This window comes from Lissotriton vulgaris, chromosome 1_1 (genome assembly GCF_964263255.1).
Source record: "Lissotriton vulgaris chromosome 1_1, aLisVul1.2, whole genome shotgun sequence".
Lineage (NCBI taxonomy): Eukaryota > Metazoa > Chordata > Amphibia > Caudata > Salamandridae > Lissotriton > Lissotriton vulgaris.
This window is the reverse complement of record NC_141685.1, coordinates 1,814,761,165-1,814,782,533: the sequence shown is the minus strand read 5'-3', so window position 1 is coordinate 1,814,782,533 and position 21,369 is coordinate 1,814,761,165. Positions and strand designations below refer to the sequence as shown.

The 21,369-nt window shown below is 44.6% G+C and overlaps 1 protein-coding gene across 1 annotated transcript in view; it reads left to right on the top strand.

Annotated features, from left to right (window-relative positions):
* Positions 1–21,369, top strand: part of TDG (thymine DNA glycosylase) — a 214,487-nt gene that overhangs the window by 103,570 nt on the left and 89,548 nt on the right. Inside the window, exon 3 of the mRNA XM_086919167.1 lies at positions 6,745–7,019. Within this exon, the coding sequence (XP_086775293.1) occupies positions 6,745–7,019 (275 nt within the window). The remainder of the gene's footprint in view (positions 1–6,744; positions 7,020–21,369) is intronic.

Sequence of the window (21,369 nt, the reverse complement as noted above, 5' to 3'; positions counted from 1 at the left end):
GAGCGTGGCGGCCATCTTATAATGGTGTAAACACTGCGGATCGGCTATTACCCTGGATAACCGCCCCGTTTAAAAACTTAACAGAGCCTCAACTACTTCGGTCGCTTAGACCTCTGTACAGTGTGGCTCGCCGACGGGTCTGGCGAATCCGATTTAATCCGATTTGTAGGTGTGGCTCACAGGTAGTGGTAGACAATGTTGATGCCTTATTGTAGATGGCGGCCATGATGGAAGGGGTCCCTTGGAGTCGCCAGTGTAGCTGGATAAAGGTTACTATTAACATATAGGTTACTATTAAGTGGTTATCTCGCCCACAGGTCGCCCTGGTGCCAATGTGCTACGACAGCTGCGGCTAATTACAACAACAATATATCCTTAACAACCAAAATGCAATACAACTATAATATTCCAAACATTTCTCACAAAGTCAGGAGAGAAAGGAAATTACTACTTAACTTGCTGGCAGCAGGAAAGAAAGAGGAGGATAACCCAGGAAGCACACGCCTTCTGGAGTTATGGAGAGAGCTGATTGGTGGACATTGTGGACTGCCAGAAGCACCATCGGAGTGCTAGTTTTTTTGTTTGTAAAAAAAAAAAAAGGTTGAGTTGAATACTGCTGGCTGTAGGAATAAAGGAAAATACAGCATAATCCTCGCCTCCGGTCCTGACATTAGAATTCAGTTTTTGAGGACTAAAGTAAGGTTGGGAATTAAAACCAAATGTATCAGATGAATGATGGGCCAAATTAGGGGTTGGAAGCAGCCTCCCTTTTCTACAGGAAACTAGTGTAAAGATAGGGCTGCACTGAAAATACCATGACAATAAATAACCTTAATTGAAAAAACTTTGTAAGAAATATCCTACACACAAATATCTACACTGACGTCTTCTACGATAACGGTGGGCTTTGCTACTTTCGCCCTTATCGATAATCACACCAACTTTGGCACTGTTCCTCACCAAAATTTCATTTGTAACTCTTTACTTTTTTTTAAGTAGAGGCAGTCTCAATAATCAGAAAAACATAGGAAAATTTGCTAAAGTAGTTTTAGATTTCTGTGGAGAAGGAGGTAAAATCTGTGGAAATTAATGTAAAAAAAAGGCCTTGTAATATTTCTGAGGCTTATTCCAAAAATGAGAAAAGTACATCAAACAGATATCACTGTATTTATTTCCAATATTCCTGAATGTTTAGAAACCAATTAATTGAAATATATGTGATATCTAATGCAGACTATTCAACTTTCAGGGAGTCACTGTGTGTCACGTGGGCTTAGTACACTTCTTTAAAGCACACAGAGAAACTACTTTTTAGGTCTCGCCTGTTGCCGATGCGCATGCGCATCGAGCAAAGCGAGACTATTGCGAGTTATCCACACTTTATCTGCACTGCAAGGAATCGTGGCGATTCCTTGCAGTGCCCGTGAGTTTTAAGGTCAATGCGCATGCGCATTAAGCTTATGCGCATGCGCATTGACCTTAAAAGTCAAATGCGCGTGCACGTCCGTCTCCTAACACACACACACACCCTCTCCCCCGCTCCGCCCCCTTCCCGCCGTGTCTGCCCCCTTCCCGCCGTCTCGCATTTCTCCTCCCCCCTCCCCTCTCTTCCCTCCGTCTTCCTGCCGTGTCGCACCTCTCCCCTCTCCGCCCCCTCCCCTGCCCGCCCCCTCCCCTGCCCGCCGTGTTACGGTGAAAGGCTTGTTTTTTAAAGTGTTGAGCTGTACAACAGAAGTTCAACAAAAATCTGCATTATATAAAAAGAAGTTGACAGAACATCGATCCAAGAAAGTCTGTGTTGGAGAATAAGAAAAATGCATTTATATTCTTGTTAGTATCCTCAGCACTACACACTTGTATTGGAATTTCCAAGTCCATTTTACGATGGGGCCACATGTGATCATGCAGTGGGGGCATACAAGTTCCAATTCGAACTGCTCTCGACATCTTCAGGTGTTTCCAAATGAGCTCACAGAAGAGTGATTAAATGCATCTGATAACAAGGCACACATTGCTGAAATTACTTACCGCCTCATTTTATGATTAATTAAACATGTAGATTAAAGTTGCAAAAGAATTTAGATTCATGAGCAAGTTAAGTCTTGCTGATATAAGTGAATTGGGAATTGGATGCTCCGTGGAACTTTATAAACATGCATTTTATAATGAGGAAGACAAGGCTACATGTTGAATCCTAGCCACTAGGGCCTTCGACGATGCAGTCTTTTTTAACATGGTTTGACAGCTTTCAAATAACATTGGAAGACTGCAGGCTTTAAACTTGGAGCAGCCCGGGAGTGCGCCCGACTGCAGGAGTGCATGTGTCGGGAGACAGACAATAGCCCGCCTCTCCCGGCTAATGACCCCGCTGCAGCAGCTGTTTGCAATAATTACCGGCTCAATTGTTCTATTAATCAGAGGGGGTGCTGTATTACAAATGGTTACGCAACTTGTAAAATGATATGATGGAACAATGCAAGTTCCATTGCGCAACTGTGCCCCGCTAATGCCGTAGAACAAGCAAAGCTGATAGGACGCTTTAGCCTGAGTCCAACAGCATAGAGGCAATGGCTTCATGACCACAGATACAGCCCATACCTTTGCTCCTCCTCCACAGGATCTGACTGCCTTCACCTCCCTCCAGTCCTCCAACGCCAGTGATTCTCACTCCGACCATTCCTCCTGCACATGCTGGTTGTGCTCATCACTTAGCTGCTAGGACCATTGGCATGACTGGGATCCATCTTCCAATGCTACCTCTATCTCAGGTTCTGAAGGCTTCTTGGCTTAGGTCCTAGCATGTTGGTAGCACCCCCCACCCCGATATGTCTTCTACTGTTACCAGATGTTACCCCTTCTGGAAGCTCCTGCCCCTGCCTGCACGACAAGCTCACCGATGTAAGAAAAGCTGATCCGGAGGTTGCAAAACACGCTGTTTGCTCGACATTTGTGGTGTCTGTTAACGAGGAGTTTTAACATGCAGGCTCAAAGCGCACAACTGCTCCTCATTACAGCTGGCCGCGTGCCTCCCCTACTCTCCTCCCCCCCCCTCCTCCTCCAACTCTCCTCCCCTGCCTGCCTGCCTGCCTGCCTGCCGTGTCGCACCTCTCCCCTCTCCGCCCCCTCCCCGCCGTGTTACGGTGAAAGGCTTGTTAGATATAAGGAGACATTTGGGAACTTTCTGTGTTGATGATAATGTTTATGATTTACTGTTGTTTTTCTCACTTTAATTATTCAGTTGCGATGTGGTGTTCATTGAGTATTACAACCTGCAGTTTGGAATAAGTTAGCTTGGCTTTGTCCATTTTTAAAGGAAAACTGAAGACTTGCACGTTTTTTCTTTTAAATATTTTTTTCATGTTGGCAGGTTAATGTGCACTTAAAGCAAATGGCTTGGCTTCCAAATATGAACGGAAAAGGGTCTATTTATGATTGTGTTTGTGGCGTTCACAAATTGAGTGCACTCTCCTTGACTTGGCTGCCGACTGAGGAATGCTTTTACATTTCAAAGGTGTTTGTACGCTGGGCTGAAGAGCGGCAGCAACATAAAGATGGCATTGCCACTTATCCAGGCACATTGTACTGCAATTGAATAGAAAATAGAGTTCGTTTTCAATTTTTTGGATTTCTTAACAATATTTGACATTTTTTTTCTTCTTTTCCACCGGAGGTAGGTTAAAAAAATAAAGCATTGGCAAAACCATTATACCTCTCACCCAGCAGTTTTGTCATCCTTATTGTGAGTATTAACAAAGGGTGCGGCTTCTGATCCGTAGTGCAGGCTATTATCCTTAAGCGTTGAGGGATCTGTCTCTCCTAAGCGAAGGTATCTGTTTCTCCTCCCCCCCTCCCCTCTCTTCCCTCCGTCACTGTCGTCTCCCTCCCCTTGATCTTAGGGATCTGCCCCTGGGAGTTACGTCCTCGGCCCTCTAGTGCTGGTTGCCTCCCGTCCGTCTTTGTTTACCCGCTCCGCCCCCTCCCCTTCCCGCCGTGTCGCATTTCTCCTCCCCCCTCCCCTCTCTTCCCTCCGTCACTGTCGTCTCCCTCCCCTTGATTTTAGGGATCTGCCCCTGGGAGTTACGTCCTCGACCCTCTAGTGCTGGTTGCCTCCCCCTAATATTACGGATCTGTTCTCAAGTGTTGCTATTTTGTTGAAATGTGCATTGCATTTTACATGCATTGACTCACAGCTGCATTCTTTCAACAACTATCGTCCCTTCTTAATGTCAGGGATCTGCTCCTGCGTTTTATGTCTTCTGCCTCTAGGCACTAGCTGTGTCCTCTTAATGTTAGGGACCTGCCCATAAGTGTCACACCACCTGCCTTCGAGTGCTGACTGTCTTCCCTTAGTGTCGGGGCTCTGCCCTTAAATGTCACGTCATGTGCCCCATTGTGACGGCTGTCTCCCCTTATTGTGAGGAGTCTGCTCTTAAGCCTTGCTAACATTTCACTTGTGCATTGCAATTTCTATGCATTAACTCACAGCTGTAATCGTTGATTGATTGAAAATTGATTGTAATCGTTGTATCTCCGCTTCATGTTAGGAATCTGCCCCTACGTGTTACTGACTGTTCTTTGGAGCACCATGTCCCTCAGTGCTAAGACCTCATCGCCTTAGAAAGGCCTTCGCACCTCTCTCCCACACTCTCTCCCATCCTGCCTGCTCTCTCCCATCGGGCCACCACCCTCACCCTCACTCACCCTCAACCCCTCACCCCCTCAACCCCTCAACCCCTCACCCTCTCACCCCCTCACCCTCAACCCCTCACCCTCAACCCCTCACCCTCACTCACCCTCAACCCCTCACCCTCACTCACTCACCCTCAACTCCTCACCCTCACTCACCCTCACTCTCACTCACCCTCACTCTCACTCACCCTCACTCACCCTCACCCTCACTCTCACTCACCCTCACTCACCCTCACTCACCCTCACTCACCCTCACTCACCCTCACTCACCCTCAACTCATCCTCACTCACCCTCAACCCTCACCCACCCTCAACCCCTCACCCTCACTCACCCTCAACCCCTCACTCACCCTCACTCACCCTCAACCCCTCACTCACCCTCACTCACCCTCAACCCCTCACTCACCCTCACTCACCCTCACTCACCCTCACCCTCAACACCTCACTCACCCTCACCCTCAACCCCTCACCCTCACCCACCCTCAACCCCTCACCCACCCTCAACCCCTCACCCTCACTCACCCTCAACCCCTCACTCACCCTCACTCACCCTCAACCCCTCACTCACCCTCAACCCCTCACTCACCCTCAACCCCTCACTCACCCTCACTCACCCTCACCCTCAACCCCTCACCCTCACTCACCCTCAACCTCATGCTAAAGATTTACAAAAAAACCCATAAACAATTCCAAAAGCACTAACTCTAATGCTGCGAGACCTATTGCATTTCTAATGCTTGTTAATGTAGTGAACACTCTACAACCACTGTATTCAGTTTTTTCCAGCTTTTGTGTGAAGATTGTGTCCCATTATACACCCTTACAGGTTATGCAATGCCACCCAACCTAAGAAGTAGCCCCAAATGCCCTTGATTATGCTTAGGCTCAAGCAGTTCTGGTGCTCTAAAGCCCCACTCCCTTCCAAGATATTTTTGACCCCAAATCCCCCCACCCGCCCCGAATAACTCAGAATTATTCCAAAGCTTTGAGTCTTGTAGGCACACCCCAAACATTTCTCTTCAGCTGCAATTTGTAATGCCTCCTTTCAAATTTTCAATCACTCTCGCACCTCATGTCGTTTTCCCTGGGAACAAAGCCATCTTTAGCTGAAAGACTCAAACCTAGGGTGGAAGGAAGATCAAAAGAGGGAGTGGTGAAGAGGAAATTGTCATCCGTGTTTCTGAAAGTCAGCAGAAAGGCGTTACACGCCTTTGCCATCAGAATGAAGGTTTGCCCGCTGTGCTTGCTTTCCTGGAGGGAGGTTAATGCAAAAGTTGAACAGAAGAAGAAAGACGATAGAATCGCACACATCTATGTCTTACAAATATGGGGCTATGGTAGAGTGTGCCTGGTAACAGATGGGAGAACCTTTTTATTATTAATAATGGTGCAGTTGGTAAAAGGGCAGCCAGCACAACAATACGGACTGTAAAAATGCACAGACTCTTACTAAGGTCAAGAGTAATATGTGCAAAAGTAATTTTGCATGGTCAGCCAGTATGAAATAGTTCCCAGATTCTGTGTTTTCTGATAATTGTGGGGAGAAAAAGGAAGAATCTTTCTAAGGACTTTATTAACAAGGAAACTCTCAGAGATGACCTTGTTAGCATGGATTTCAATAGAGAGGATTTCATTAAAAATTACTTCCAAGTTGCTGGTGCATGCTGTGGGTCAGAGACCTGCCAAGCTCGGTGGACCAGCGCTCACTCTGCCAGCTGCTAATCGGTCCACTGATAAGAACCTTCGACTTGTCAGAATTAAATCTGCCGGAATTGAGTAGCTTCCTAAACGGCAGTAGGCACTAGCAGCATTATAGCATCTGCTGGGCAGAAGACAGACTACCCTTTATGTGTATATTACCTTGGTAACTTTAGCAGATGTGCTTGTAGTAAGAGTAATTTCATAACACGGAGTTCCCTGATTGTTGGGACTGGTAATCTACAGTAACCCATTGTGAATCTTGATGGCTTGTGTGACTTGTTGTTTAGATGCCTGTGTAATCTTTTGTTGATTCAGCTGTTATACCAATTTAGATATTTTTGCTTTTGTTTTTAGAATCTCCAAAGGCCAAAGGAAAAAGAGGGAAATCAACTGAACCCAAGGCTCCCAAGGCACCCAAAATTCCCAAAGCTCCAAAGCCCCCTAAGGCTCCTAAAGAACCAAAGGCTCCTAAGGTTCCAAAAGCCCCCAAGTCAAATGGAAAACAAGAAAAGATCACAGATGCTTTCAAAGTTAAAAGAAAGGTGGACCGCTTTAAAGGAGTGACGGAAGCTGAGCTCCTGACCAAAACTCTACCTGATATTCTGACTTTCAACCTGGATATTGTGATCGTAAGTTTATTCTCTTTGTGAAACTGATGAGCTTATGCACAGTTAAGTAAGTTATGCCTGCTGTGTACATATATATTACTTACTGGTTGGCCTTGGGAAGAATGGAGATGAGAGGGGATTCCAGGGAGTGTTTGTTTATATAACATGTTGTAGCATTCTCTTTTGTACACCGAAGATTATACATGACGCAACGCCTGGTAAAATTCTGTGATCGTCAAATTAGTAGTGTTGTTCTACTTTAACACCTACAAATTTTACAATCATTTTTCCATGGATCATATTAACCACTGTGAATCCATGTCTAATACTTACATGGCTTTTGCGAGCGTATGAAAAACTTCAAGCAAGCCCATTTTCTCTCTTTAAAATAGTGTAACATTTGTTTTCTTACTTGTGCACGTTGTGGAGACAAAATACATGTTTATATCTACCAGTCTGGTTCCTGCATCTTGATTCTCCTGCGTGTATGAAAGAACCCATAAATATATCTTTTAGTTACATTTCTAGCAAGAGCTCTCTCCTCTGCCCCATAGGCTAAGATATATGTAAAAAGACACATTTATCCCGGAATCCTCCGTTTAGTGTTCAAAAGAGCCTAGAGAACCTATTTCCTACATTTCACTGCCCTGTTAATGATACATTTTAAAGGACTTGATGCCTACAGTGTGAGAGTGGGTGTCTAGTGCCAAAGCCTGTGTTTGTGCATGGTTATGGGCATGTGATATGACCCCCAGGCATACTACAGTAAATGTATTCAGTCTACAGTGAACTTGTACACTCGATGGGAAGGCCCTGTCTGTCTGTTTGAGTAGATAAGGCACCTCAAACTTAATACCTGGATTGTTGAAGTTGCCAGGATATGCAACAAAGTCACCTGTTGCCTTGTAGGATATCCCTATTTAAAGGACGCAAGACACCTTGGTGGCTTGTTTCATCATGAGGATTATAATTGATCTCTACTTTCCTTGGTCATCCTGTTTCAGTCTGCAAAAATGTTAGTCCTTCTTTCAAAAGCAGTAGATACCTGCACTGGGACTGAGAAACAACTAACTGAACATCGCTTTTGTATCATCTCCGGTTTATCACAACATTCTTTATGCTTGGCAGGCGTACAGTTTTTCCTCAAACTGCAATACACTTACTTGATCGTTCTAATTGTTTACCAGTGTTTGATTGCAGAGGGGCATAAAAGCGCTACCTCCATAGGGTTCATACACCTTGGCTTATAGATTAAGAAGCAATTATGGTGTGTCAAACCAGTGCTACACCTTGAATGTTTTTCTTTTGTGTACCATGATACAATTGCATGGAGTTTTGTATATCACAAACGTAGGAATGATTACACACAATACAGTGTTTTACATACCTGGCAAGAAAATATTTAACTTTATAGTTTTTAACCTTTTGTGTATGTCTTATCCCTGTCACAGTTGACAACTTCTAACTGCTTATCTACCCAAAAAAGACAGAAATTGTCTTGACGTTCTAGCCACCATCTTCTTTCATTTCATACCCTTCATACTAATTCACACTCATTAGTGTCCAGGTAGGGATAATCATCGTAAGGATCTACTGTTCCTGAAGAAATTCTCGGACCCTTTTTGTGTTCCTATAGTAGACCGAGACATGTGGACCAAGGGAAGGAGGGACCCCTAAATAGTCCAACTACATCCTGTCTTTTTCTTTTGCCCTTACAGTCAGCAATCCTAAAAAGTATGGTTATTGTTGTAATGTTTGTATAGATAAATTAAAGAAGGCAATTGATGTTGTTGCACCAGCACGGAGGGTGAAAATTGTGGATAAAGGGCTAGGGGCCCCATGGTTTAATGAAACCCTTAGGGTCAGGAAGAGTGCTCTACGAAAATCTGATAGAGCCTGGTGGAGAGTCTACAACTTGAATGCACAGAGCCTATATGTACAAGAGCTTGCTCTCTACAAACAGGCTATCCTGTCCAGGAAAGCAGAATTTTATGAAGACAGGATTGCAAAAGCCAGGGACCCACAGAAGGAAATCTTTAAAGTCCTAACGGAATTAAGGAAGAATAAAGAGCAGAGCCCTGAGTTCACGCAGGAGGACTGCCATAAATTTCGGGATTTCTTCTCGAACAAAATTGAAGATCTCCTGTCAGAAATTGTGCTCACTCCAATCCTTGACTGCCCTTTACAGATCACCCCAGCTATCTCGTCGGTAAATTTTCCCCTGGATACTCTGCCATTGATTACTGAGGACAGACTGGCTAGTCTCCTGGGGGGAGTAAAGTCGGGTTCACAGGCAGACCCTTGCCCCCCTGGGGTGTTTAAGCTAGCGTTGCCAGGGATTGAGGAAGACGTTCTTACTCTCCTCAACAGGTCGCTGCAAACAGGACAGGTTCCATCAGCCTTCAAGGAGGCACGTCTGATCCCTCTGCTGAAGAAACCTGGGGCGGATGTTAAGAATCTGAAGAATTTCAGGCCCATTTCTCAGTTGCCGTTTTTAGCTAAGGTGTTAGAGCAGCATGTTCTTGCATACCTCTCAAGCCATCTGGAAAACAATGACATACTTGAACGGAACCAGGCAGGTTTCCGGGCGCATCACAGCACGGAGCTGGTGATGCTGTCCATCTTGGACAAACTAAGATGTAGAGCAGATAAAAAAATTCCCGGTGCCCTGGTGCTGTTAGACCTCTCTGCGGCTTTTGACACGGTGTGTCATAGTCAATTGTTGTTGCGGTTGAGGGACTTTGGCATCCAGGGCACGGCACATGTCTGGCTCTCCTCCTTCCTACAAGGGAGATCACAGAGAGTTCAGCTGGCGGATCTGGTTTCAACCTCAGCGGCCATCACTTGTGGTGTGCCACAGGGCTCCGCCCTCTCACCTCTTTTATTTATCGTTTATTTGCAGCCACTGATCTCGGCCCTCAACCAGATGGACTGTCAAATTGACAACTACGCTGACGATGCCCAGATCGTCATCCAAATTGAGGATTGCCCGTGTGCGCATGCCAGACTGCATAACATCTTAAAATACACAGCTAACTGGATGTCTGCCAATTCCCTGAAAATCAACCCAGACAAAACCGAGGTGTTGCCAATTACCATCTCTGGCAACCCATGGAATGACCTGTTCTGGCCAAGGGAATTGGGGGCGCCCCCAGAACCTGCAGTAGCAGTTAAAAGCCTGGGCATTCACATTGATGGCAAACTGACGATGGAAAAACAAGTCTCTTCGGTGGTGGGCATCTGTGTGGGTCTCTTAAGACAACTAAGAAAAATCTCCCAGCTTTTGTCTTTTTCCACCTTGAGGCGCGCGGTCTCTGCCATGATCCTAGCCAGGATGGACTACGGCAACTCGCTATATGCAGGGCTCCCCCAAAAACAACTGACTAGACTGCAAACGGTCATGAACGACGCAGCAAGACTGATTTTTAAAAAGCCTAGGAGAATGCATGTTTCACCTCTCTTGCGCGAACTACATTGGCTGCCAATCAGACAGAGAGTGATGTTTAAGGGGCTCTGTATCACGAACAAAGCCCTATATGGCAACGCACCAAGCTATATGAAAGCCCGCGTGGACCCATACACCCCTAGAAGGGTGTTACGTTCATCTGAGGCTACCCTCCTGGCCCGACCACGCTTCAGATTGGCCACTATAGGCGGCCGCGCCTTTTCTAACGTTTTTCCGGCAGCCTGGAACATCCTACCAATTGAACTTCGTAAGGAACCCAACCTGCTGCCTTTTCGCAAGATGCTAAAAACTGTGCTCTTCCGGGAAGCCTGGGGCGTGCTGTAATTCGATGACTGGCCCTATGAATTTTGGTGTGTACCTGAACAAGCGCTTAGAGACCCCGGGATGATAATGCGCTTTATAAATATAAATAAATAAATAAAATAAAATAAATAGTGAAGCAACCCCCAAAGATTTGCTTAATCTTCTTGGTGCTGAGGTGTCCACACTGGAAAACTACTGTCTGTTGTCTTATCATAGAAATAGTGGTGTCTTCAGTTATTTTTTTATGCTTGCGAGGTCCAACTCTGCTCACAAATGAAAAGGGAGGGTGTTTCAAAGTTTGGCTGCTGTGACTGAAAAAGATATGTCCCCAATTTCGGCAGTCCTAATTTTATGGATGGAGATAGAGTCGATCTCTAGATCCCAGAGCAGGAGTATACCACTGCAATTCTTTTGCTAAAAACTCCTGCCTATGTTGGTAGTGGGCTTGATGAGCAAGAACTGCTAACTTGGATATGAAGATATTCCTCCAGGAAGGGGAGTAGACTTTTCAACAATTTGGCCACATTGGTCACTTGAGTTTCATGGGAAAGCTCTGAATCTGTGATGGACACTAGATACTGATTTCGCTAAAGCTGGGCAAACTTCCATGTCTTGGGGCTAATAGATTATACTAATTTCCTGCGTACAATTAGTGGATAACAAACTTTCAGTTTTAGAAAGGTCTAATTAAAAATAAAAATGGACATCACCGGGTTGTGTAGTAGAACCTTTTCTTTAAGTTACAGCAGGGAGAGCTGTTGGAATCTTGCACCTTCTTCAGATTGAACACGCGTTGTGTGCCATCAGCAACATATATAAAGCCAGTCCCAATTTATGGAGGGTTGATGCTATTGGATTTTGATACATAATAAATAATACAGGGCACAATATCGACCCCGTGGTACTCAATACTTAAGTAATTTTGGGTTGGCGGTGAACAGTCTGAGATCCCCAAACCAGCTTCTGTTGCCTAATAAAGATGGATCCACTGCAGATCCAAGCTGCCAAACCTTATTTCTCGAAGCAGAGCATGTAGAATAGAATGGCCTTTGTTGTCTAATGCAGCAGAGAGGTCAAGGAGGACAAATGCGTTGATCTGATTGATCTTCTGAGGTCGCCTCAGGCCGAGATTACGAGTAAGTCTGTACTTCTGCCTGGCCGGAAACCCGCCTGGTGAGAATCCAAGAGCCTATTACATCCACATACGCAAGTAGCTGTGTTAATAGTCACTTTTCTATAACTGTATCAAAGAAAGATAGGAGTGAAATGGGTTTCTAATTATCTATTATATTAGCATCTACATTATTTTTTGTGAGGAATATAACCAAAGCTTGTTTCTACACAGCAGCCATGATGTTGGACTTTATCTATTATATTAGCATCTACATTATTTTTTGTGAGGAATATAACCAAAGCTTGTTTCTACACAGCAGCCATGATGTTGGACTTTAGTCTACTATTAAAGATGAGTAAAACACATTTGGAAGCCAAGAGTGTAAAGGCTTTACGTCATTTGAATGGTGCCACGACATTTGTAGATCCATACGCGCTCATAGTGGATAATACCTTGCAAAAGGGAGAGGAAATGATTTGATTAACATTTTCTAAAATATATTGTTCTGTTTGTTGATAGCTTTTGGTAGAATCATCGGTCCAGTGTTTATCTGGGGACTTTTAAAAAAATATCAGCCAATATCCCTGAGCGGATTTTCTCTTCAAAGAAAGAGCCCAAATGGGTACAGAAATCCCCTTATATCGACCTAGTGCCTGACTGTTACTGGTGTTATTGCAGTATATCCACTATTCTGATAAATCAATTAGACAGAAGATTGGAGTTGGCAATCATCTCCGAAAAATACTTTTATTTATAATGTGTTTATGAGATTAGACAAGTTCCGTAACCCGTTGCATGCTGATGACGGAACCGCTCCGTCATCAGTTGCGGTTGGGCTGTGCTGATGACGGAGCGGTTCCGTCATGGCCCGGCCGACGCGCCTGCGCGGCGCTGATTTCGCGCCTGCCAGGCGCTGATTTTGCGCCTGCCAGGCGCTGATTTCGCGCCTGCGCGGCGCGTTCTATTGAGCGGGCCGTGACGGAACCGCTCCGTCACGAGCACAGCTCAACCGCGGCTGGTGACGGAGCGGTTCTGTCACCAGCATGCGGCCGCCGCGTGGCCGCCCCGCCCTGTTAGCGCTGCGGCGGCCGCAGCGAAAGGGTTAAATGTATCCCTGATGTTGTACATTCTGTGCCATTGATGCTCCAACTGCACGTTGATCGTTTCTCCTGCAATTCGTCATTGAACCAAGGATTATCCTTCAAAGATCCTTTAGATAATTTTTAGATAATTTTTGAAGTTACTGGGCAGTTTTATCAAGAGCCTGTTAAAAAACTATGGAAAAACTCTTGCAAATTATATGCATCTATATTCTCAAAACCAGGTAAAATCTTGTCTAGATTGCTTATTAGAGTGGCAGCTAAAATCTTGGTGGGCATCTCACCTGCTCTAGTAGGTAACTAAGAACATAACGTCAAAGTAAAGGCCTGCATTGTGTCAGTTTCTTATTAAGAAGTTCCAAGCTGAAGGTATTCATACTTAATTGTAATTAGTAATTGATCGGCAACACCCAGCCCAAAGCTCGAATACCAATTTCCCTCATAATCAAAGAAAGCAGCATAAGTGGCATGAGCGATGAAGGCAAGAAAAGACAAATGTAGTATTATTGATACTCAATTTATTGAGAAGTGCTAGTCAATGACCTCCAGGTAATTGTATTGTTTTCTTGTTTTTTTTTTGCAACCTCAACAATCCAGGCGTTACTGTCTCTGAGGTGTCTCTTTTGCTATCTTGTCAATCAATAAAAACTTTATTTTGGTTTAAAAAACTATAATAGATGCAGTACAACAAGAAACAAATCATCTAAAATATACCCAAATGAATAAGAGCAAGCACTGAACACAAAAAAGTCATCAATTTTAAAATGTCATTCTATCATTATGGCTTAGATCTGATTCTTATAGCCTAAGACACAAAGGATGCAAACTGCGAATCAAACTTCAGTTGAATGCAAATGGTGTAAAAATAAGAGAGCTGGTCTGCAGGTTCTCAAAAAGGCCTTATTCAGAATGGGTCGTCTTATACATTGTTGAACGCTGTGGTCCTCCCGTGAGATTTTGCACCACCGAAATGAAACCAAGAGCGCCACACTGCCAGAGTTTGGAACTCTTGGTGCTACCGTTTAGGTTTAGGGAATGGGCTGCTGCCGCTGACAGACCGGTCACATTCGGTCCATTTTGACTTTGAGAATTATGACAGATAAAAGTGGAACGTTTAGGCGAGGCTTAAAGACTGCAAATTCACACATTGCAAAGCCTACTGAAGGGTGAACAATATTGAAAGTAAAAGTCCACTGGAGGGCGATAACATGTAGCAAATGTCAATGATGCAATGAAAGTAAAATAACGATAGAAGTGACCACCATGCAATATGTGAGCAAGGGCTGACAGGAAAAAGAACGAGATTTCCACAAGCCTGGCTAAACGTGGAATCGCCAACAACGAGTTGCATGTAAGGAGTGGTGGAATAAAATGGACATACTTGAATCAATAACTGCACAGTCCTTGTAAAACAACCTTTTGAAAAATAAACTTGTGGTCACTAACATAGTGGTTGGACTCCGCATCATTTTGTGAACAAGGTCCAGGTGACCGAAACGCGTCAGGAAATCGGAATTACCGACTTTGTTCGCTAATTAAATAAATTACCAGCCTGAATGAGGAGTGCGTCTCTTTAGGTCTCGCGTAGCGAACCCAGCGCAGCTGCTTCGCTTGGCGAAGACTATTGTCGTCGCTTTCCTTAGTGAAGGGAGAGAAACCATGTGCGCGCCCGCCGCCGGACAGGGGATGTGCGCGCGCATGGCGTCTCCCACTGCGCTCCCTGATTTATTACGGCTCGGCCGCTCGCTCGGTGTTCAAAAGAATGAATTGAATTGTAGTGAAGTCATCAACAAACCAACATAAGTGGGTTGTTCGAGTCTTCGATTGTGTCCTTAAGCACTGCATCATCGTTGTAGATATCTGCTGTCATGTTTTACTGGAATCTGTCATTATCAAGCCTGTGCGGATCGCAATTGTTTTTTTAACATGGTTTTAAAAGAATGAACTTTAGTAAATAATTGTGCTATCCTCTGAATATTTTTCTACAGTACAGAATTCCGCGCCTGATTTATTACGGCTCGCCCGCGCTCTCTCTCTGTACAGAAGGATGAACCTAGAAACGTTTTAACATGTGGATGAGCGTGAAGTCACATATTTAAGAGGGCATCACGTCAAAGTGAATGAATACTAAATCATTTATAGAGCTCATACAGGAGAAGATAATTCTATTGACGTCGGTGTCGCTTGTTAAATGAAAGGGGGCAATCACTAGACAGTTAGGGTGATGCCATCTTTGAGTGAGTTGGGGGTCATTGGAGCAAGAGGATATCCCTGAGGCCCAAGAAGATACGCAACTGTGGAAAGCAGTTGTAAACATTCGTCCAGAACTTTCCATGAACCAAGTCATTTATCAGGCATTTGTAAATATTTTAAAAAGCCCCAACTCTCAAGGGCTACACATAACCCTTTTTGGTCCTGTCCACGTGGCATTGCGCTTTCAGATCGGCCTCTGCCTTATGTCCCTCTTGTCGGTCATTCGTTCTTTCTCTAACTACATGTCCGGGCAGAAGGTCTCTGTGCAGATATCAATCACATGTGCTTTTAATGTTGTTTCATACCTCACTTCTGCAGTTTCAAATCTTTGTAACAGTCGTTAGTTGCTGCTACCCAATGTAATGGTACTCACACTATCGACCTCGGAAGGTCGAAGCAGTGCTTGTGTCTCTAAGTGTGGCCGCGGGTGTGTGTGTGTGTGTGTGTATTTTCCAAAAAACCAGAAGAAAAAAAGTGCTCAAGCTTGCTTTCGCTTAGGTCTGCACTATAGGAAAACCAAATACATATATTTACATAAAATCTAAAGGGTATATGACCTGGGGTTTTAATAACAGGTAGCTTTAGCCACCCTAGATGGTTATGTGCTCATTTTGAGATGCACAAGACATAGCTATTGTCTTAGTCCTATGTCAAAGGTTTGCTCTGGTGAAGTAGACGCACGCTGCACGTGATGACATGCATGCTGTGCGTGGTGACACGCTTGTCACTCTACAGCAGTGCTGAAACAGACATGTGCCGTCAGGTACTGAGTATCTGCAGTTTATTTTGAAAGGGAGAGTCAGGGCTAACTCTAGGGCATTGCGGCTGGTGCTACTGCACCAGGCGCTGACTTCGGGAGGCGTTGTGTTTTCTAATATATTATGGATTTCAAAGCCCCTGCTACAGTGTTCCTATCCTCCAGCAATTTTGTCAAGATAACTCTGGTGATTATGAAGCTTTGGGGTTTGTCTAGTGGAACTCTTGACTCATAACACAGAGGGTAAATACGCCTGCTGCAAGCATATGTACCATGCATGTCACAGAAGTGCAAATAATGTAACTAGTTCAGTGGGTTACCACTTTGTCACAGAGATATTTTTATTACTTGCAGCTTATAGGTCAGAATCCTAGTATAACACAGTGAGCTATTAACGGTCGTCAAAGAGCTGCATGCAAACTGCAAGCTGTAGGTTGGAGCAGTATGATTTTTCCCCCAGTCCTTCATTATCCTAATGTCATAAAAAGGATTAATTTGGGTAGAAATCGATTCTTATTATTAAAGACAACCCCAATTACCGTGGCACGTTTTAATTTCTGAGTTTGTGCTACCCCAGACCAAGCGCTCTTAAACTATACAGCCTACCAGTATGGATGACGTGACTCCTACACCTTGTAGTCCTCTGTCTTATGTAACATTTTCCATAGACTGATTTAAACACGTATGATTCATTGTCTATGTGTAGTGCGTGTGATGTAAAATGTTCTGACACCCTACACTAGTAAGAGTGGCGCTATGAAGCAAAAGAAATGCAGGTGATAGACTTTGGGGGCACTGTTAAAGGGTCGTAATGAGGTAATCCATCTAGAAAGAGGTCATTGGGGGAGCCAACAAGCAATGTCACACCGTACGCTGCTGGTGCTAACGCCAGCCCTGGGAGAGTGCTTGCACTTCTCAGCACTGCTGCAATATTTTTAATAGGAGAGTGCTGGCATTTCTCAACAGCCATCAGGTATTCTGGGATAGTGGGTACAATCACTTCTATATTTCCATTTCCAGCACTGGGACACAGACGCACATCACAAGGCAAACATGAGCAACACATTAGCATAGTCCACGACCATTTCTTCCCCTTATGAAAGAACCCCCTCGCAATCATGTAACCTGCACTGTGCCACCAGTACAGATGACTCTGCCAACATGTACAATGTAGGCCTGTTTTAAAACTTCCATTTTAGCACAAGGTCCAATAATCTCTCCTTGTTACTTTTAGATCTCATCTAAAGTGGACGTGAAACACACATTTCCAAAACAGAATAAAAAACTGCATAATATTAACATATGTATAAAACAAATGTTAAAAACAGCCGCTTACTCTTCAAAATGTGCCCCATTTATCGTTTATCCACTGCAAAGTTATCAACCTACCCCAAAATAAATGGTACATTTGTAAGAAAAGCTTATCAACGAGAAAAGGCAAGGGTCAAATGTGTAGAGTTTCTATAAGTGCTTACTCTCCCAGACAGAGACAACAGTTCTCCTACACTGACTACCTCTACAGCACTACTCTACATTTTGTTTTGCAATGTAGCCTTGTTTCACCAATCTGATTTATGTTTAGACAACTACACTGATGGTAAACTATAGCTTGAGCGCTGTAAGTGGCTCAGGAAACTTCCTAAATGTAGGAATTTATACTTGGCTGCAGAGACGGGTCACTATTGTAGACTATCGGACACGGTGTCCACCTATCCCGTGGGACTCTAACACCCCCTTTTCCCTCACTCACCCATTTTTAGGTCAAGCTTGGGCGGCACATGCGCCTCTTTGCGAGGCATGCTGTATTGAAGTATGGACTTGAAGCTCCACCCACTCTCCGACCATATTTGTCATCGTCTTGTGTCATTGTCCTTCATAAATGCTGGCTTCTGATTAGTTAATAGGCTTGTTAGTCCCTCCTTAGTACTACCTTGTTTTCATATCTAACCTCACATGAGGATTGTCCCTTTTACTTCAGTTTTTACACGGTACATCTTATTTAATTTGTAAGCACTGCAGGCACGAAACGCTTTCCTGCAACATTCAGTACGCCATGCGCGCTTTCACTTTCCAAGCAACCCGGGACAATGGCGGACGCTTGTTTGAAATGCAATAGGTCTGGCATTTACAAGAGTTTGAGATATTGGCATTGTAAATGACAATGCCTTTTATGTATGTGTTAATTATCAAAACATAAATATAAGGCATAGTTATTTACAATGACAAAAGCTCAAACTCTCGTAAATGCGAGAACTATTGCATTTCAAATGCTTGTTTCTCTGGTGGCAGAGTGGCAATACATTGTTAAACAGCATGGTCCTGCCGTGAGATTTTACACCTTCATTTCAATTTGGTGGTGTATAATCTCACTGCAGGACCACGCTGTTCAACAATGTATTGCCAAATAAAGTTATAGCAATCTGAAGGTGGTGTGTGCATTATAAGTGTACGGTATAACTTTAACCGTAGAATTTTTAATGTTTGTGTACTCTATACAAACCAAACCTTTTTTTTCTCCATTTCTTTATTGCCATTTAGATTTTTAAACAAAAGAGGGAAAAAAAAACAAGATTGGGGGAATTCCCATAAACAATTGTGTAGGAGTTGCGGGCCTTTATGCATCATCACTATGTTCGTAAAATAAGGCAGCAGGGTGACCACATTGAGAGGCAAACTACAATGAGCAAGAGCTGGAACATTTTGTACGCCTGATCCTCTCTTCTGTGTAGCTCATGCTCTACGGTGAAATTACATATATAATACAATTTACAGGTTCTAAGACATGCCCCTCTGATTTTCCACTCGGGGGTTCCTCTCATCATTCTTGGCTTCCAGTGCCAGACAAATGTATCCCACTCACTGTCTTCCAGGCCCCTCCCGCTGTGTAGCCTGGCCTGGGTAAGGACATCCAATTCTGCCTTGGCCCATTTCAAAAGCTCCCTCAAGCCAGTGCTCCACAGCAGCTGCCGCAGTGACTTTCCATGACATCGCGATCTGTCGTTTGTAAAGCACCAGTGCTGAATCAATGAACCTGCCCCTGAGCTTGTCCGTCTTGGTCCTTTAGCAGGTTCCTAAAAGAGTAGGTGGAACCGCGCAGCCCACTATGTCAGATATGATTGTCATGACCCCCAAGCAAGCCTGCTGTAACACCCCACAGTTCCAGACCATGTACATGAATCCAGAATCCTGCTCATGCCCTGGGGGCAGTCCAGGGATGCCCCGGGAACGTGCGGCGAAAGCAATGTGTGTCAGGTAGGACTGGTGCAATAATTCAATTGGGGGTGTCAAAATTGGGGATTCCCTTCAACTGTTACTTCGCCCCTGCCCATTGGCTGTCTATTTCCGCGTGTAATGCTACAGCCCACCTATTCCCGATAGCCAGCTCTGCCTCATACCTCTGCGGGTGGAGGGCCATGTACAAGACTTTTCTAGATTTTCTTGAGTCCGCGTGCGTCAATATGCCCTGCAGGGGCTGGACTGTGAAGGGCTCAGAATGCCCCCGTCCCCATTGCGTGAACATAGCATGTTAGAGGGTGTTGTAGGCTGGTAACGAAGAGTACATTCCCGGTTCCCTTACAGGACGGGATGCGGAGCCTGTTAGTATAATACGCACCATACGCTCTGTTAGAGAAGGAAAGTTGACAGGTATAACAATCATGCTGATATGAAGTCGTGAGACGTTAGCTGAAAGAATAAGAATTGTGTGCTCAGTGAGTGCTGTGGGGGGAGAGGGGAAGGGAGTTCCTATAAGTTTTAATAATAAGTAGAAAAGAAGATAAAAATAAAAATTGCATTGTGCTGATTATCCTGTTCAGAAAGGAAGGATATATTGTAGAATACGGAAGTACTGTTTATATGAATGTAACCGAAGTATTAATGCAACAATAAAAACAATTAAAAAAAAAAAAAAAAAAGAGGATGTTGTAGGCTAAGAATTAGCCCGGTGGCACCCCATGCTCATCATGCATGGCCTGAGAGATCTGCATGGTACTCTCTATATGCGAATACGCATCACAACTCCCTCTGGCCATATCCGAACTTAATGACGGCAGAAACCAGAGAGGCTGCTGGGGGCGGGGGCATAAGGGGAGTAAGCCCTTGCCGTACTGACATGCCTGTCTCAGCTTTTTTTGGCAAATTTAATCATTTCAAAATTCGGACTAGCGTGTCTTGGTGTCCCGCATGAGGGGTTTGGGGGGATAGCCGACCGCACGGAGGTCCCCCCCGGGCAGTTTGGGAGGGGCAGGGGGTAGGGGGTTAGCAGATAGCAAGGCGGGCATTTTGTTTTTGGGCTTGTTTTTATGTAGCCCAAAAGGAGCCCAAGCCTAAATGCTTTGGGCTCCGTCTCCCAACCACCATTTTAGGTTTGGTGACCTGGTGGCTGGGAGCTTTAGGTAGATTAATGTTGTCCCTCCCTCCATCCCTTTGAGAATTTTTTCTTTTTAGTTTTCTAGGTTAATTTCTCTTCTTTTCGGTTGGCATTGTTGGAACAGGTGTGCGGGGATTGTTTTGTACTGTCGCTTGAAACAGGTGCAGTGTGGGGATTAGTGGTATTTTGCCAGGTTTGGCAGAATTTTTATTGTTTATTTGCATAGTTATGTCATCAACAGGATAAGTTGGGCAGGTTAATTTGTTGGGGTGGTTGCATAGGTTGGGGGATCAAAAGTTGTCAAGGGGCAGGCAGGGGAGTTTGTGTAACGGATTGTTTGAATTATAGGTTTAGGCGTTTATGCAGGGATTTGTATTGTTTGTATATGTGTAATGATGTAATGTATGGGTGGGGATGGGGTAAAAGAAAATTTAGGGGCGGGGAGTTGGGGTTAAGGAAGTGTTTTATTTAGTGAGGTTTAGTTTTGTAAGGCGTTGGCTGAGGCTTTATAGTTGTTAATGTGCACCTGTTTCAATAAAGCGGCCTTTTACACACAAAAGCTGGTTTGTGGTCTGCTCCCCCCCCCCCACCCCACCCCTCCCTCCCAAAAACCTTGTGAGGATGTGTTCCCCACCCGGCGCTCGCTGAACTTCCACTCTGTATTCGGAACGTCCCCAGACACCACATCGGCCACCACTGCTGCACAGTGCTTTAAATGAGCAGGTACTGAGTACCGGCACTTCTTATTTTTACCACTCTGAGTACCGGCACTTCTCTCCTGCCAAGGAGAGTACCGGTACTCATAAATGGTAGGCGCCTCGGAAGTTAGTGCTGGTGACCTTTCAGACAACCAAGGCACTTATGTAGCAGTTACTGGTGAGCTGAGCCCCCTCTGAACTATTCAGCGTGGGCTCATTTGCATACCGTCCAGTGTTCACCATCCTGCTGTGTTGCAAACAAAGTATTGAGGCAGCCAGGTGACGGCGCAATTGAGAAATCCAAAGAAGGT